The sequence below is a fragment of the Sturnus vulgaris genome, chromosome 3 (genome assembly GCF_052056855.1).
Source record: "Sturnus vulgaris isolate bStuVul1 chromosome 3, bStuVul1.hap1, whole genome shotgun sequence".
NCBI lineage: Eukaryota > Metazoa > Chordata > Aves > Passeriformes > Sturnidae > Sturnus > Sturnus vulgaris.
Window position 1 is genome coordinate 43,113,891 of NC_142245.1, and position 18,280 is coordinate 43,132,170.

At 35.5% G+C, this 18,280-nt stretch overlaps 1 protein-coding gene across 1 annotated transcript in view; it reads left to right on the forward strand.

The window, feature by feature from the left end:
• Positions 1–18,280, forward strand: part of FAM120B (family with sequence similarity 120 member B) — a 47,853-nt gene that overhangs the window by 11,344 nt on the left and 18,229 nt on the right. Inside the window, exons 4-6 of the mRNA XM_088161473.1 lie at positions 1,143–1,238; positions 6,966–7,138; positions 10,978–11,070. Of these exons, the coding sequence (XP_088017599.1) occupies positions 1,143–1,238; positions 6,966–7,138; positions 10,978–11,070 (362 nt within the window). The remainder of the gene's footprint in view (positions 1–1,142; positions 1,239–6,965; positions 7,139–10,977; positions 11,071–18,280) is intronic.

Sequence of the window (18,280 nt, forward strand, 5' to 3'; positions counted from 1 at the left end):
GATATAAGGCAGGAATTTTTAAGGATAGTGGCTTCAATACTGGAGAGAGCTGGAAGAAATTAAGAGATGCAATTCTATGAATCTGGAAAGGGACAATGGAAGGAAAAAGAGAAAATATTTGAAAACAGTACTCCAAGTGCCCAGGACTAGCTAAACCTCTAATTCATTCAGTTTACCGGACTACAAAGAGTGGAAATTTAGGGCACTATGACATGGCTGCTATAAGCAATAATCTGGACAGAATGCAAAACATTGATAGTAGCGCTGATTCTATGTTTGTTTGTTTGTTGTTTGTTTTTTAGTGAAGACTTGCATTGGAATGATTTTGAGATTACTGTTGTAAATTGGATAGTCTGCATTTCAAAAGTTCTTAAATGCTTGATTTTTCTTTTTTTCCTGAGGATTGGTTTGGGTTTTTTTTAAGCCTCAGGTAGTTAGATGCATAGTTCCTGTAGTGGAATTTTTAATTTAAGGTGCATCTTTAGGGGGGCAGGTTTAGCTGAGCAGGGTTGAAGTTAGAGACTAGGAAAGCTACTAGAGCTAATATGTGTAAACAATTCCTTTCTGCTAGATGAAAGATCTAGAACAATGAGCTGTAAAAGCTCTGCATCTGGTGGTGGGATGACTCCATTGCTGTCAGCTTTAAAATAGCCATCAAGGCCTCCCTATGAAGATTTTGGCTCAAACCCTGACACAGGAAGTGTCAGGGCGAGTTGGGAGGTGAATCATATTAAGCACTGCCTGGATGTGTGGCAGTGTGACAGTGCTGAGAGACTGAGGTAGCTCATGCAGGTCCCTGAGCTATGCTGTATGCCTCCAGAGCTTCCTGAGCTGCCTTGGAGTGAGAAGGCCTAAGCCTGTTTGAGAATGTTTTCCACAGACTCTTGTACTTACATCTTTGGTTGCAGTTCCCAGTCCAAACTCATGTTTATAGTACATAATTGAAACTCTGTTTATTTGTTCTGATGATTTGTCATAAAAATACTAAAACTATTTTTTCTTGGTTTGTTTCTAAAGCTGAAAAAACAAGTCATCAAGAAGTGCCTTCTATTACTTTAGAATCCTGACCACAGCTGATTCCAGCTGTTACACTAGTGTCAATACTTGCATTTGACTTACTGATCCAATTCTGGTTTTTTTAGGTGGAACCTATCCTTTGGTAAAAGAGTGGTTTGTCTATTTTGGAAATCCTCTCAGGAAGCCAGACCTGATACAACCCGTACAACCTTCTGTTAAAGGTAGAATAAAAATGTCTATAAATGTAAACTGAAAGAATCACTTCACTAAAATGCGGTTGGACAATCCATCATGTGTTCGATGTAGAATCCAGGACGACTGTGGAGAACAAGGAGCTAAAGAGCTGCACAGTTGTAGTTGCTTTTAATTACCCTTTGTAATTATAATAGAATTCAGCTCTGAGATATGTGCTTTTAATAAAAAAACCAAAATTGGGCTATCGATTTCTATGAAGCTGTTTCTACTCTTTTAAGCCTTAAGTATTTTGTGTGTTTTTATCTTCTTCACTTTGGTAAAAAAACACATTAATGAACACTCTTAGTGAAATTCGAGTTAGGAGAAATGTGTTACATTTATGAGGAAGTATCATATATTTCAGTGAAAAGATTGAGCACTATATATATAATTATATATATATATGTGTGTATATATACACATAATTGTATCTTGCAGTATAAGTTTAGTATGGGAAGTAAACAATTTTGTTTGTCAAGGGGAAAATTGCTCCAAGTGTTCATTTGTCCGTGCAGCTGTAGTCATCCTTGTTCTCACAGCTCTCTCTCTCTGTCATCTGTTATCAAATGGATCAGCAGCTCAGAGATCTTTCTAGTCTTTCACATGAAATGTATTTGTTCCACTGATATACAGTACCATTGATATCTTGTAAAGAAAAGTTACTATCTATTCAACTTTTGGAGAGTAATTACATCTTCCCTCAGCATCCAGAGCCTTCTGTAGTAGTCCTTGTGCTGATCTGGACTAAATCCAAATTCAGAAGCTGAAATGCAGGTACTTCTTTGTAAATTTATAGTAAATTTTCTTTTTAGGTATCCAAGGATTGTACATTTATCTTTATATTTGAAACTCATATATTTAATGAGAGTCTTTGAATTCAAAGATGAAGAAAAACCAGTTGCTTTTTAGATATCAGCCTTTTCAAAATCCCTTTTAAAGGGCTGTTTGGAAAGAAATAGATTATATAGACAAAGTACAAATGAGTTTTTATTTGATATACAGTACTTTCACTATCCAGTACCCCTGACACAATATTAGGAGAGTGATTATCTAATTGGCTTTATGATAGCATAAAATTGCTGTGAAATTTTCCAAATGGAATATGAATATGGAGAGTAAAAATCGATCAGTCCCTCCCGTGCAACTGTTTTATTTCAGCATACAGTGATCTGGAAACATGCTGCAAAACAAGGAAACAAAACTCAACAAAGTATAAACTGTACCTATGTAGTTACATTTCAAATTGGCAAATATACTGCATTTATTGATGTGAAATTTTCTGTCCCAGATACTATACTTCCTTCCTCCCTTTCTGGAAAGGAATCCATTTAATCTCATGTGCTCTGGTTCTGTAGCCCTGTAAACAAAGAACACATAGAACCCACCTTCATGCTGACAATAAACAGGATTTTAAGTGTGTTTGTTTATAGCAACCACATAAGTGGAGTTTATAAAAACAGAGTCTTCTCAGATACAATCTTTACTAACCCAGTAATGAAAGGCTGTTCAAGCAGACTATTAAAAAATGGAAGGAGGACTTTTAGTGTTTATTTTTAGTGCTCTGTTGTCATTCCTTCAGCAGACAAATATTTTTCTAAAATTTTTGCAGTCCATATTTGTATGCCTTACATTCGCTCATGCATCTTTGATTTTCCACAGCATGACTTTCTAATTCACCAAATAAGGTTCTCAACAGCACATCACATTTTTCAGACAGGGATCATATTTAGAGCTAAATTTAAAGTTATTTTAGGAAGTTAGAGTTCAAGGCTGTCAGTCAAGATCAGATTACTCAAAAAGACCCAAAAAAATTTACCAAAAACCTATTTGAAACATCAAAAGTGCAATTAATTTGGGACAGTTCTTTATCTTTTTTGAAAAAACTGATAACCTGATCATCAAAACTACTTTAGACCTGAACTGAGAATATATGGAAAATCCTGACTCTTTTCCAGTTTGATTTAGATTAAAAAGTCTAAAGAAACTATGAACTTTAAAATGTAGTGTACATAATGATAAATACTTTAAATTTTGCATTGATCTTAAAAAAAAAAAGTAGAATTCCTACTAATGTTTTGTGCATGTATGAAACAGCAGAAGTGCCTTGCATTTGGAAAGGTTGCAGGTGATAGATTGAATGTTAGCTTTCTTAAAAAACGAAATATTGAATCCCAAAGGCAGGATGGTAAGTAAGATGATAAAATATATTTTAAATATAGTATGTATTAGGTATATATATTTTTTTGAGAGATAGTCTTCTGAATTAGCATCAGTGCTTGCTTGCATTATCTATGTCTCTTTCTTCCTTCTGGAATGTTTCTTTTCAGTTGAATGAATATGATCATGATTTACACACATTGACAGAGCAGCACTTATAATGATAAAACGTGTCACTGGCAAATCAATTTTGTTAGAAGATCCATGATCTAAGAAAATACTGTTTAACATCCATATCTTGTGAACATATCAGGTATATTTGGTATGTGTGCAGTTTATGTGGAACGGGAAAAGTTCTAAAGTCTTTGCTGGAAATGTATAGATTCTGCTGTTCATTTTATTTCTGAAAATGCATAGGATGCTGTAGCTTCATATCACAGAGTTTGGATGTACTTTCAATATTCTAATCACTGCATCCTTCATTAATGTATCATTAATATGTTTAAGTTCAAAATGCTGTCTCTGTCTTTAATGGGCTGATTTAATTAGCATTTGAGAGTTTTGGCTGCAGTTGTTGAGAAGTTACTGTTGAGTGTTCCTAGCAAGTAAATTTTTATAAACTAATTTTTATTGCTTGGTATTTACATGAGCATGCAAAAATGAAGAAGTATTAAAGCTCTATTAGTGGTGTTATAAAATAAAATATCACTAGTCATTACTTCAAATAAACATGAATGTTTACTATTACGTATTTATATCTGTATACACAGTAATGCTGTGTTTAAAGTTGATACAAATGTGAGGATCACCTTTGTTTAAGTGTTAAATGATATCATAGAATTAATGCGTTCCACAACTTTTGCATGTATTGCATATCCATAAATTGATTATTGAAATTCAAACAGATTAAATAAATGTTTATGCAGTCCCTTGAAGTGCTTTTGTTTCTCATACAGCTGCTTTCTATATGATAATGGTATTAAATGTGTGAGTACAAAGGAAAAAGGTAAAAAGTGATTTGTCCATGCTTTTTTTTTAACTTGTGGGTTGTCTGTTTTTGTTATTAGAAAAGTAGTGTCTCACCTCCATGGAGGTCTTTTTAAAGCTCCTCTTCTTGAGGCTCCCGAAGACTGCAGTTCACATGGTGCTGAATATGGCTTTCACACAATTTTGTGTATGTTGAGAGTAATTATGTACAGGGTAATTCATGGGAAATGGTGGTTCCTACAACAGATTATTTTATCATTACTAGTCTTTATACTAGAGATGTTTTAATTAGGTACATATAAATATGTTTTGGTGTGTTTTCCTTTTGTTACTCAGTTTTAGTTGTTTCTAGCTTAATTTAGTAAATACATAGACATGTTCAGAAAATAAAATATTTCTCCTGCCTATCCAAGTAAATTTCTGTTTCAGAAATGTTTTCTAATTTAAGTAATGTAGTGAGGATGTAGCTAAAGCAGAGAACATTTTGAGGGTCTACTGTAGATGAATCTTAGATCTGCTGTGGAGTGCATGTGTGGTGGGACAGTAATTAAAATTTAGGATGTTTCTTTCTTTGTTTTATTTGTCTTTAATTTGATATAATAGATTAGTCCTGGGTATTACATGGAATTTTATTACTTGAAGATGAGAACCCTTCAGAAAAAAAGTGCCTTTTGTTGGTGTGTTCCAAAAGGAGACAGCATTAAGTTTTCTTTCCCAGAGTATATAAATCATAATTTATCAGTACCTTTTTTTCCCAGGCGCAAGTAGATGTTTGTGAAAGCATAAGAAACTGTTTATGGAAGAGATGTCTTGAATTTTTTGTTGAGCTCTCTCAACATAGATCTATAATCTTGAATATTGACCTAGTTAATGGTTTTACTCTGAAGAAAGAAGGATTTCTGTTATTAGGTATGCCCCTGCATGCAAAAGAGAACTTTCCTTTTAAGTGATTCTTGGTGTATCTCTTCGTATGCAGAAACCATCAAAACTATATGAGTTTACCCATGTACAGATTGTCTGACACATCAGGGTTGCTTAGGCTTGGTAGGAAAATTTGGCTTTGTTTTGATTTTGTGCATGTTATATTTTGTCTGCTTTGTTTGCTTTCTTCTTTTTCTTAAGGCAGCAATTACCAATATCAAAACCAGTAATGTGAGTCTCACTGTGCTGTCTGTACTGCCCCACTCACTGCCACTATTTGTGTTATCTCTTACCTGCATTTCTACCTCCAATCAAGCAACTGGGTTTTTTTCTTAATAATACATTTCCCTTAGAAATACAGTTAGGAACTTATGGATTATATGACAGTAATTCTTTTAATGTTAAAACTTTTGACAGGAGGGTTAGTCTTAAAAATAGTAAATGAAACATCCATCAGAGAGATAAAGAAATAAAATACTAACTTTTCTTCTAGTTTCTCACTCTCCAAAGAATTAGTACCATTTGGTTAATGGGCTTTCCTGGCTAAATAAACATCATCTATGTAGATTTCAACACCTTGTCACTTTAACCATTTATTATCACCAAGTGTTCCTAACTGGTCTGCAGCTGCTGCATGTCACATAAAAAAGGAAGAGGTGTTACCAAATGTAGCTTAATTAGGCCACATTTAAAATTCACACCTCATTTTATTTAACTACAGAAGCAGCCGTACTTTATGGTACAATTCTGGCTTTTATTGAGATTCTCAGGCATAACCAGTTAGCTATTCTGTTATTTCACGTGCATTCGTGTTTATTTTGATAACAGATTAAATGTAATTTAAATGAGGAGCAAATTTTGCATTAGCCCACACGTGTCACAAGCTGGGAGATGGCAGCATGGGGTAAATATTAAGGGTTTAGAGACAAGTGTGAATGATACTAGAGAAAGTCTGGAAAGATCCATTATTCATAACTGATGACAGTTCTTTTGTGTGTGCTTGCAACAGTGTTTCATACAGTAGCTTAGGGAGTGAAAAATACCAGATCGCCTTGGTTTTTGTTCCCGAACTGGAACGGTAGAGGAGTCAAAGCCACACAGTGCCTTGTGGAGAATTCCTGCTCACCACCAAATGGCATAGGTGTTCATTAAAACAGGGGATCATGAGGGAAACAATGAGAGCATCCTTCGAGGACCACTGGTATGTTAACTCCAGCAGAGAGAGAGAAAAACAGGCCTGGTGGTTCTCTGCTGAATCACTGTTTTATGATGGTGAGCCTCATTTAATGCTGTGCATCCCCAAGAGAAAGGACACACTTGCAGGCAAACTTTGCCCTTGCATAGGTTAAATGCTTGCTGTCTCAAAGTTGTCTGTGTTATTGTAAGGATTGAATTCAGTCCACTCTGCTTAAACATGCCTGTATTCAATAAATTTTGTTTAAATTACAGGCCATTTTTTTGGGTTACTTTTTTTTTTCCAAATGCAAGTTTTGTCAAATGCATTTTATTTTTGACTCTGTGGTCTTGGCAAGTGCCAAGAGCATTTCATTTCCTTTCCTGCCAGAGCAGTCATTTCCTTTCAGATTGTAATGAGGTAGACATGTTTTATCTTGTTGCTGCCAAAATAAAAGAATGGATTTCTTTTGTAGGTGGAACACCTAATTTGAAAACACTGTGGTTTGCCAAAGGGCCTGACGTGGAGAAGCAACGGTATAGTACATTTCTGGCATGCTTTCACCTTCAAGATGAGATGGAAGAACTCCAAGCTCTGGAAGCACCTGTTGCAGGATTCTGCTGCTTGCTGGCCTATCTTATGATGCAGGTAAGGGGGATAGTGGCTTTTTCCTCAGCTGTCAGCCCTGATCAGTGCAAAGGACAAATAAACTGGTTTCTGCTAGCCTGTGCTGGGCATTTCTCCTAATCCTTACTTGTAGGCATAGCTGATCAAATATAATAATACTGCATTACAGTATTTTTAATTACTCCACTTAACGTGCACCATCCTGTTCAAGAAATACTTGGGGGTTTTAGTTGCTAATCATAACTCTTACATGCCCATGACAAAAGCCCTTGGGCAGCCTAGCAGAGACTATAAACTGAGGGATTTCCCCTGCTCTTTGGGACCTGTTTGCAAATTAAAGCTGCTGCTTTTGTGTTTTCTTTGTGTCATCAAAAGGAGACATTCCCTCAGGTGACTATGTAGACTTTGCAAACAGACAATATAAATATTTAGTCAGCTCACTACTTTTTCATGCCTTCTTGTCAGTCTACTAATTTTCAAGCCAGAATTGAGGATATGGCTCTTCTCATTAAATTCTGAGTAATAGGGGATCATTTGGTAGCACTTCTGTTATAATTCCAAATACGTGGCAGCCAGCAGACTCCCTTAATTGTAATAAAAAGGTGACACAAGATTAAATACAATATTGCTTCATTATTTACTTTTCTCTTAGGTATTTAATATATTGTCTGTACTTGCCACATTTCAAATGGTGATCTCACAAGCAGATTTTCCTCTCTGAGGAAGAGCAAATTATGCATTTATCTAATCTGATAAACTCAGCTTCACTTGTATTTAATTGCATTTTGTCTTTTGTTTTGCTTTTTTAGGATTCAATATCCTCAATAACAGATTTGTATTTGTGTATGATACATGAAAACAAGTTCTCTCTGACTTTTCCTTTCATTTCCCTTCATGTATTTACTCAATCTTAGATGACATATTGAGGAAGTGCATATGGGAATTACACAAATGATCCATATAGGTCCTTTTTTTCTTTAATTTTTGCATAACAGAATACAAATTGAATTTTTTTCAAAGATAATACTTATTAAACATCATTTCATGCCTTGCAATTTCAAGCAATATATATATATATAAATATAGATAAAGATATATAATGTACCTACCTTTTAACACACTTGAAGTGTTTTTCCTATTAGAATGTGAAAATGCAGTTTCATTTATCACTATTTCACTTATTTATTGAGTTATTCTATGCACTCTTTCATAGCATGATAACTAAATTATTTGAGAAGGGTTTCTTTAGTGGGATTATGAAGAGGAGTAATAGGATGGAACACCTACAGAAATGTGCATTTACTGAACTCTGATCATAGGATATCAGTAAAACAGAAAAAAAATTCTTGTCAGGAAAATGGTTTTCTGAACTTATTATCCAATGGCCACTGTTATAAACAGAGATGAAATCAGATTTACAGCTCTTACTTTCAGCAGGAGTAACAGCAGAGAGACCATGCAAAGGGCTCAATTTGATGGAAGGATTTTCATGGCAGTGCCAGTTTTTCCAGAAGTGCCCCATTTTCCTGATTCTCTTCTGCCCTCGAAGTTGCACTGATACAATCTACCCTGGGAACCAGACTGGGGAGTTGATTTGGAGTAAAATTATTTTCATTGCTGAGTTATTTTAAACTTTGGTTATTTCTCTGATATTGTCTGTTTGTTCTCTTGGGATGTTTGAGAGGAAAACATGAGGGCAGGAGTGTCAGTAGCCATGCTTTGAGCTGGCCATATTGCTTCCATTTGTTTTATAGCTGAGAAAACAAGGCTTGCCTAGCTGTGTTCAGACTCTTGTCTTTACACTTCAGTCTTAAATTTTTATTAGAGAAGGAAGGTGAATTGTTTCCTCAGAAATTATTTAAATGGAGAAATTTGTAGGTTGCCTTGAAGCAGGCCTGAAGTCTTCCTTCAGCTCATGAGGGAAAATAAATTTTTTTAAAATACCATTACTTATAATTTAATCCAAGATGAAAATGAGGTTTTGCAGGAATCAGCACACTGACCAACTCATCTAGCTTCCTCAGAATGTATGTGCAAGTATTTAATGAAAACTTCAGATGCATTTTTTTAAAGTAAGATAAAACATTCCAACGAACAAACCTTAACTATGTAAAAAAAGTGTTGATATGAAAAATGGTTTTTTCAAGGATACCTTTCAAATATTCTCTACATTAAGAACAAAAATAGTGAAAAAATTACAAAATATTAGGTCTGTCTTTCAAGTTGGCAAAGCAGTGAATGAGTTCAAATCAAACAGTGAAACCTCCAGACAAGGGGGAATTTTCTCTTCAATCTCTAACAGTTTTGGATTAAAACTGACAGTGGAATTGTGATAACTCACCAAGTTTGATTACTGAATAAAATATTTCTCTAAAGAAGTGTTTTTACATCCATAAGCATTTTTGGGTGATCTGCTGTGTTAGGGGCAATTTCCTGCTGTTGTACTTGCAAGCACACTTTAATTTCCTTTTCTTAGAACAAAATTGTGCAAGTATTAAGAATTGTTTTGTAGATAAAGGTCAGTTTTTCTGTTACTTCAATGTATAAAATGTGCATGTTTAGTAAACCTCTCTTGTTGCCATCTACACAAAGGTGACACCTGACTTGAATTACAGGGTAAAGTAGAGCCATTATCAGATCTTAGTAGACAGGTGGAGTTAATGAATACCAAGGAGTATTTTGAAAGCTTAAAATGTTTCTGATATCTCTTACATTCTTGTGCTTTATGCAAGATTTAATGGCATAATAGAGGAAAAAGTATTTTATATGGGGACAAGCAGTGGGGTCTGAATAATAAAAAAATAAAATCTGAGTAGTGGTTGAATTATTTTTATCCAGTTAAAAGAAAGGCACTTCAAAGTTTTAGGCAGCCTCTTAAGTGTTCTGTTTGCCCACAGTGCACACTTCCACATTTTGCAAGAGAAACCTTTCCTCAAATCCTAATTGATAAGGAATTGTAATGCTTTATGGATCTCACTTTGGAGCTCTCTGTATATCCTCAACTGCTGTAACAGATGTGTGGTCTTGGTGCACTTGTATAATACACAGTGTTTTATAAGAGGAAGGAAAGGATTAGAGCTCGACTGGTACTGTCATGCAATCATACCAGCTGCTCTCAAGGTGCTGTCTTTCTTCTGAGCTGATCATGTGTCTGCAAAATCTCAAAACACTTTTTCACAGCAGAAAAAGTGCCCATTCAGCCTTCACTGATAAACGTGAACTGTTACATCAATTCAGACTTGTAATTTCCGTTTCCCCACTTGAACATTTTAGGTTTTAGTTTTGAGTTTTCCCTCCTTCCATATATAGCCTTAAAATCTGAAAGAAATCGAATATGTTTTGATAAATCCTGAAACTTAGGTAATTGAAAAATAGGTAATTGAAATGTTTTAGGATATTTTAGAAATTTCTAACAGATAAATGTGTAAGCATTTTTTAAAATACCTAGCAGTCATCATATCTGTAGCTCATTGAGATGGTTTTTATCCTGTGTCTTGATTGTAAAGGAATTTTTTTAATCTCTTTTTTTTTTACTTGATGTTACAGAGAGGGAGAAATTTCCTGTTATTAAGAAACTCCAGGGGAAATGGAGAAGGGACTAAATGAAGGGTGGGAATTTTGTTTGGAGTGTGGAAATTCATGTATATGCACTATACAAAAGTGTTGGGGTATGCACTTCATTCCAGCTGTGAAAGAAAGTATTTTGTTCCCTGTATGTTTTCCTAGATGATACATTCATGGTGGTCATCATTACATGAGTCACTGTTCCAAGTTTGATGTGCTTGAGCAAGAGGATTCAATTTTCAGAAAGCTCCTCTTCAGAGCCTTCAGATAATGTGTCATTTTTTCATCTGCTTTAGGTCAGTAGCCTCTCTCTGGAGGACTTAAATGCATTTCTGGCACTCCTTCTCTGCCTCAAAGGGAAATCAGCAGCTCAACTGACAGGCCTGCAGGTATGACTGAAATAGTTGTGTAGCATGAAATAATGTTTTGGGGGTAAATCATTCTACATTAGTTTTTTTACAGGTATAGGAGCTAAGGGTCAGGATAAATATGTAGGCTTTTCATGTGCTGTATTTTGTGTGAATACGTGTATTTGCTAATCACACAAAAAATTAAAATGGAAGGGGCATTTTGTAGTGGTTGCAGTCCTAGAGTGAGCAAATTATTCTCTGATTTCTCCCTTCTTAGCTTCCAAACTTCCATCTGATGAAGAACTAGTTACGGTGAATCCTGTCTTACAACATTGCTTCATTTTTTTTACTGGCGAGGATTTTGTTTTTGGACGTGGATTGTAGAGATTTTCAATTTCTTAGCCAGAAATTGTAATCAAAGTATTAGTAGTGTATAGCACTACTACTACTATAGTGACTCCACGTGTCAATTGCTATTTGAGTTGTGGGTTTACATAAAAGTAAATGGGAAAGGATTAGAAATGGTTAGAACCTTAACATATCTTCATTCTGTAAATCTAGCTTGTATTTCCAATAAATTCCTTATTTCTTTGAACAGTCCATGAGAGAATTTTAAAAGTACTTTTTGTTGATCTCAAGGTAATGCTCCTATTAGTATCCATTTGTTTCTAGTGTACAAGTACCAAAATAACAAAACCAGTGTGATTTTAGTTCCATTATTTGATTCTTTATAACAGATGAAGTCCAGGCTCCTATAAGTTTCTTCAAACTCATCGCAAATTTGATTTGTAGCTGCCTGTGTAACAAAAAGGAAGCAATGGAATGAATGCAATATGGAATACAGCAGAAATGTAGGATTTACTGCACATAGTGCACGTGTTGCAGTCAGCATTGGGAGGATCAGCACTTCATCAAGTCTACATGGCAGTCATTCAGCAACAGCATGAAGGAAATCAAGCCCAAGCAGGAAGTGTTGAAACTATTTGTTTATAGATGCACTTACAGGGATTGTTACATAAGTTTCTAAAGTGCTTCGAAGTTTATTCTGCTTGAATTAGAGGTCTTTGTGTGATTCATTTGTGTTGTGGCTCTTCGAAAATATAAATCCACATCCAAAAATATAATATTAATCAACGTATGCTACTTATCAGCATTGTGCTGATTGAAAGTTGTTCACAAAATTTTGTTAAGAACTCATGGCAGATCAGCTGTGCACACAGGAGTGCATGAAGGGTGAAGCTGGTCTTACACTGTGTCAGGCATCACTTTATGAAGTGGACAGAATGTTGTTGGAACTCTGCGTGCCATTGGCAAGTCCTTTCCAAAGTTATGTCACTCTGCTGCTTGTATAAGCACTTCATGCACTGTCCCACAATGCCTTCTGCTGTGCTAGAAACCAACACAAGATTCATGTAATGTAGCTGAAATTTTTTTCTTTGTAGATCAGCTCCTTGTCTTATTCTTTCAAAATTCACAATAGTGCCTTTGGTAATAGTTTGCACCAGAATAAATCCTTCTGAAGGGAATAGTGAGAAAAGATTTTGGTCTCTTTCTCTTCTGAGGTTGTGAATACATAAATAAGAGTTTCAAAACTTTCCTTCACTGCCTTCAAAGTAACCTCTTTTCCTGTGTTTTGATGACCTGAATTTCCCTGTGGAAAAAAGTTGCTGTTTCTCAGTTGTATGTGTATCTGTGTCTTGTCAGGCTGTATCAAGAATAGAGAACTTAATGTATGTCCTGGGAATTCTCTCTTGAAAGGGCAGGAGACTAAATAAATAGCATATCTTATACAAATATTCTAAGAATAATGATCAATAAATCAAGCTTTCCGAGAATTATCCCTCAAGCATCTAATTTTCAAGTTCCCATCTCAGAATAACTTAAACTGTTTTTACTCATTACTGTGTTTATTTGGTCATTTCACAAAATTAAGTTACTCTCAAAAGTTATTGAGTTATTTTAATAGTTAGTGAATAATGTATCAATAGGTATTTAACAGCTTAATTTTCTAGATATTTTTGTTTAAAATCAAAAGATCCAAGTGCAATGAATTACACTAACATGTAATTGATTAATAAATGGAGTTCCTAGTAAGAAGTCAGGAATAGAGTTTAATCTGTTTACCATACTTTTTACTTTCCATTGAAAAGTTAAAACTGATCCCTAGAAACAGCTTAATCACAGAGCTTCCAAGGAAGTTATGCTAAAATTAGTCAGCATCTGCAAAATTTTATGAAGATATTTTCTAGTTTACCATTTGGACTTAAGATTATAGTATTATTTAAATGTAGAAAAAAATGTTTATTTCTTGTAAAAAGTTATGTGAAGAACAGTAATTTGCTTAAAAAAAATTATCTCTTTCTGTAAAAAAGTACATTAGCAAATATGTTTTAGCAGAATACTTAATTTCCACTATGAAATATGGGAGAAGATATAAATAAATAGAGCCCATTCTGATGGAATGAAGAGAGCGTTTCAGCCTTCACTTTCAAATCTACTTTCTAATATGCTATCCATATTTCATAGTTAATGAGATCCATAAACCCACAAGTCTATGAAACAGAAAAGTCTATGGTTTGAATAAAGTGGGTTAAAGCCATAAAAAATATAGTTTATCTCATGCTGAAAGAAAGTGGGCTGTGAACATGTAACTACATTGTACATTAAATATTACTTTCTGAGAATAACATAATGTTTATACATGAAGATTTGATTATTTTTCAAGATCGATGGTTTCAAAATACCAAAATGTGCACACGATAGTAAAGACATTTTTCTGGTTAGATTTTTTCAAGTTTTCTGGTGCTGCCCCCCTTATATGGTAGATTAGCATTCTACTTTGCTCAAGCCTCCCATAGAGCTTATACATAAGGTCAGAATTAAATTTTGGACCCCAGGTTGCCTATTTCCCTTCTTTCTATTTTAATCTGGTGTGTAGTGTTGGCAAAAAGCCCGGAGAGCCATCAGTCTAACTTTGAGCCCACTGCAGAGAAAAAGAGGCACCAGCAGTTGTGTTTCCAGACTTGTTTCTTACATTGTGCTGGCCCTGGTTGTTTACAAGTGCAATTACAGGTCAGCTTTCACAAGTAATGCATGTAAAATACTGCCCAAACAGGAAAAACCATAGTGACTTATAAACACAATTACATTTTTTCTAAGATTTATCTAAATATATGACTACATGAAAAATTTGTGTTGGAGGTGTAAACAGTGAATCACATCTTTTCTGAAGGTTATAACCAAAGATGAGATGGAAAAATTTGGTTAAAAAGGAAATATGAACTGGAAATTGGTAGGTGAATTTTGGGTCCTCATAACTGATTTTTAAAATTATCTCTTTTTCTGTATGTCAGAAGATAGGAAATCAAATTTAATAGCAGGTGGGTATACACATCACTGCTGGAATTTGCAGCATTTGCAAACTCTGTATAGCTTTGCTTTAAAATGTCCCATTATGCCAGAATATCTGCTTAAGAGTAAAGACATCTTTTGTAGCACACTTGTAAAAGGAGTAGTTTGGATGTGTATGGGGTATAAGACAGTCAAGTGCTGAAATATATTCCTTCAACTTTCTAAGAGCTTTTTGTTATTTAAAATTGTTACTGATGTGAAATGAGCACAATCAGTTTAGATTAAATCATAGGATTCAGAGAGTCTTTGCAACTTGATTGCAAATGAACTTTCACACAATATGTATTAGGTATTATATAATTAGCTTTTAGAAGAAAAGGAAGAAGAAAAAAAGAAGTACTCAGCAAACTAGTTAACTAGCTTGAAAGCTGGAAATAGCTTTAGCAAGAATTTTAGTTGCATAGAACTTTTGAGTATTTTTCATAGTGCAGTGTCACAGAAACAAAAAAACCTTGGTTTTATACTGTGGTTTACCTTGGTATTATACCAATATTACACAAGGTATTTTTCTCTGAATATTTTCCCGAGGGATACTTGGCCACATCCATTTAAAATAGCAGTATATTTTAGAGTCATAAGGAGTAGTGTAGGTGTCTTGGTTGGGATCCCTCAGATTTAAAGAAGGACGTTGCTACATCTATTCTGTGTTTTTTCTTCTATGCCATGCAGACAGAAAAACATAAATAATACCTAGATTCTGAACACTCGATAATTTCAATCTCCTGATGTATTGGCAAGACAGGCTATGTTTATCAGCACCATTATGTGTGATATTTTTCAAACAGATCCCAAACGGCCTTTGTGACCTATCTGTATTTTTCAAAATATGATTGCTGAAAAAAAAATCCTTTTTTCCCCCAGGGAGTGTATGTTTATTGTGTCTGTGTGACTATTTCCTAATTAATATTTGCTTGAAGTCTAATTGGATTGAGTAAAACATAAAATGCAAATAAGAATATTGTAAAGATCTTAGGGATAAACTCTTCTTATATACAAAGGACCTGCTTCTGTGATGTACATTAGTATTAACTAAAATGGAATTTGAGTGCATTCCCAGATGCTTTACTGAACCAGGGTTTATATTCCCTCAAAATTTGCATCTGTCAAAAGTGTTTTAAAAATTATAGGCGAGATTGTAACTGGCAGGTGGTGGAGAACAGGGGGGATTGAGGTGATTTGCTGATCTTGGCATTGCTTCCCAGTCCATTTTCTCATCTGCAGTCTTTAGGTTTCCTCAGTGTTCTGGGTTAATCTGGAGCTAAAGTGCAGCAGTGTGGGATGTGATTTCGAGTTGGGATTGGTTCAGTCCCTGTTCAAAATTAGAAATATTCTTGTCATATGCTCAAGACAGTCTGAAATGAACCAGTCCAAATAGAACAGTTACACTGCACTTACATGGGTCAGGCATTAGTGCAAATACAATTATGTTTCAGGAGCTGTAGTTACTCACTGCTTACAGTACTTTTCAAAGACCCATCTCTAAATCTGTGACTATTTTCATAGGCATCGTTGGAAGTTCTGAAGAAAATTTTCTTAGTCCACTGACAGCTAGCTCTACCTTTTTTGCTGCTGTTGGTTCAAAAGCATATTAAAAAGAAATCTTAGGCTTAACTAATGTGTTCAACTTGCAGACAAGATTGGTGTTCTGCCCCACTCTCCCCATTTTCTTCTTGACAAAATTTGGTGTATTTTTTAGTATTATTAGAGTCTATTTCCCTGAACATTTTTTTGCCATTGCCCTGAACCCCAGTACCAGAATTCACATAGCTGTGTAAATTCTATTATATAAAATTGACAACATAACTAGATCACAGGATTGTCAAGGTTGGAAGAGACCTCCAAGATCATCCAGTCCAACCATCAGCCCAGCACCACCACATTCACCCCTAAACAGTATCTGCAAGTGCCACCTTCAGATGCTTCTTGAACACTTCCAGAGATGGTGACTTCACCACCTCCCTGGACAACTTACTCCAGTGTCTAACCACTCTTGCAGTGGGAAAAAAAAAAAAAAAATCTGTTATCTAATCTTTATGTCTCTTGGCCATTTTTCTCTTGTCCTTTCACTTGAAGCATGGTAGAAGAGGCCAATCCCCACCTCACTGCAGCCTCCTTTCAGGTCGCTGTAGAGAGCTGAGTTGTAGGTCATCTCTTCCACTTTGTGAAAAAAATGAATTTATTTAGATGGATTTAGTTTGCCCAGGGAGAAAATCTTGCACAAGGTTTTGAGCAAGAGTCTTAAAAAGAGGATTTTTATTCCTATTTGGAAGATGGTCTTGCCTTTTTCTGCATAATTGTGTAAGTTTGCTGTGCGTTTCTGTGAGTTTTCCCCTTTATTGTCCTTTCACTCATAATTAGCAAGGTTTCAACAACATGGAAATAGCAGCAATGTTTCAGTTATAAATTGCTTTTAGATTGTGTATAGCTTAAAGAATATTTCAGGATGTTTAAGGAAAAAGACAGTCTGGGATTTCAGATAACAAAATTGCTGTTAATTTTTAAGCCATGCGAAATAAAATTGCAGGAAGTGAAACATAGTTATTAGTAGTGAGGGTAATAAAGCTCTCCCAAAATACCAAGCCAACTGACAGCTTTGAAAAAGTCAGAGATAACTTATTATAGAGAGGGGAAAATAAATATTTCTGGTATCAACTGACATTTTCCTGCCAAGTTTGCGTTGGTCAAAGTGTACGTTTACTCCTGAGTTCAATAGGTGCCACTGTATGTAGGAACAGTTCCTTGTATGCTGGAAGGAGCGAGCAGCCCATGAGGGTTGGAGGTGGTGTTTGCATGGCAGAGGTGGGGCTGCTCCCCACTGCCTTTGAGGGCTGCCCTGTGTCCCCGAGGGCAGGTGACAAGCAGGGGCTGGAGCAGGGAGGGAATGGGAAGCGGTGGCACGCGCGCACCTGCCTCTCATCTGCTGGCACCTGCCCGTGTGCTGCTGTCACGCCTGAGCAGGAATGCGAGCTGCACATCTGTCCAGGCTTTCCCTGCAGGAGCAGATGGCTCTGTGCAGCTTCAGGGAAGCCTAATGTTTTCTGGAATGAGCCACTTAGAGGTGGATGCATTTACAGGCAGTATGGTTACAGTGCTTTGGTGCGTGTACTGGAGGTTTTCAAATTATTGTAGTAGAAATGTTCTTCTGGAAGATCTCAGAAACAGCAAGGTTAACCAAGAACTGATTTGTTCCTGTTTCTTTCAAGTGTACTCTTGATTGACATGGCCATTGTCCAGGGTTTAAAAGTCAGACAGTGTCCAGTTCCTATCTGTTGCTTCTTCTATGACTTTGGTCAAATTGTTCAGTTCTTTCTTGTATTTTAGTTCTTGCTTGTAACAGTCATGCGCCTGGTAGTCTCAATAATATAAGTTTTTTAGCCGAAAGTGCTGTGTAAATGTGAACCTTTAATATGTTAACATTAATATTGATGTCATACCTATATTCTCCTCCCCTTCATCTTTGTTTTAGGGTTATTTCATTTAATGTCCACTGAGAAACAGCTGAGATGTGGCTGAAGGAACTTTTTATAAAGAAATGGAGCTGTGTTAAGAAAAAAGTGATAAAAGCACATTATAATATCCCTTACCAGCATTATTTTTAAGCATCTCAAGACATCATCACTTGTTAAGACATTCTAATCCCAGTGTTACACGTGAGGAAAGAACAAACAGGGACAATAAACACCAAATGTGTAAAGGTAATCGTGTATTACCTCCAAAGAAAATTAGTGATTTATGGAGAGATTTAGGTAATTGTTTAGTAATCTCATCAGCATGTCTAGTGTTACACCAGCACTAAGTACATTAACTAAAAAGGTGTATTGCATTAGTCTAGGCTTCG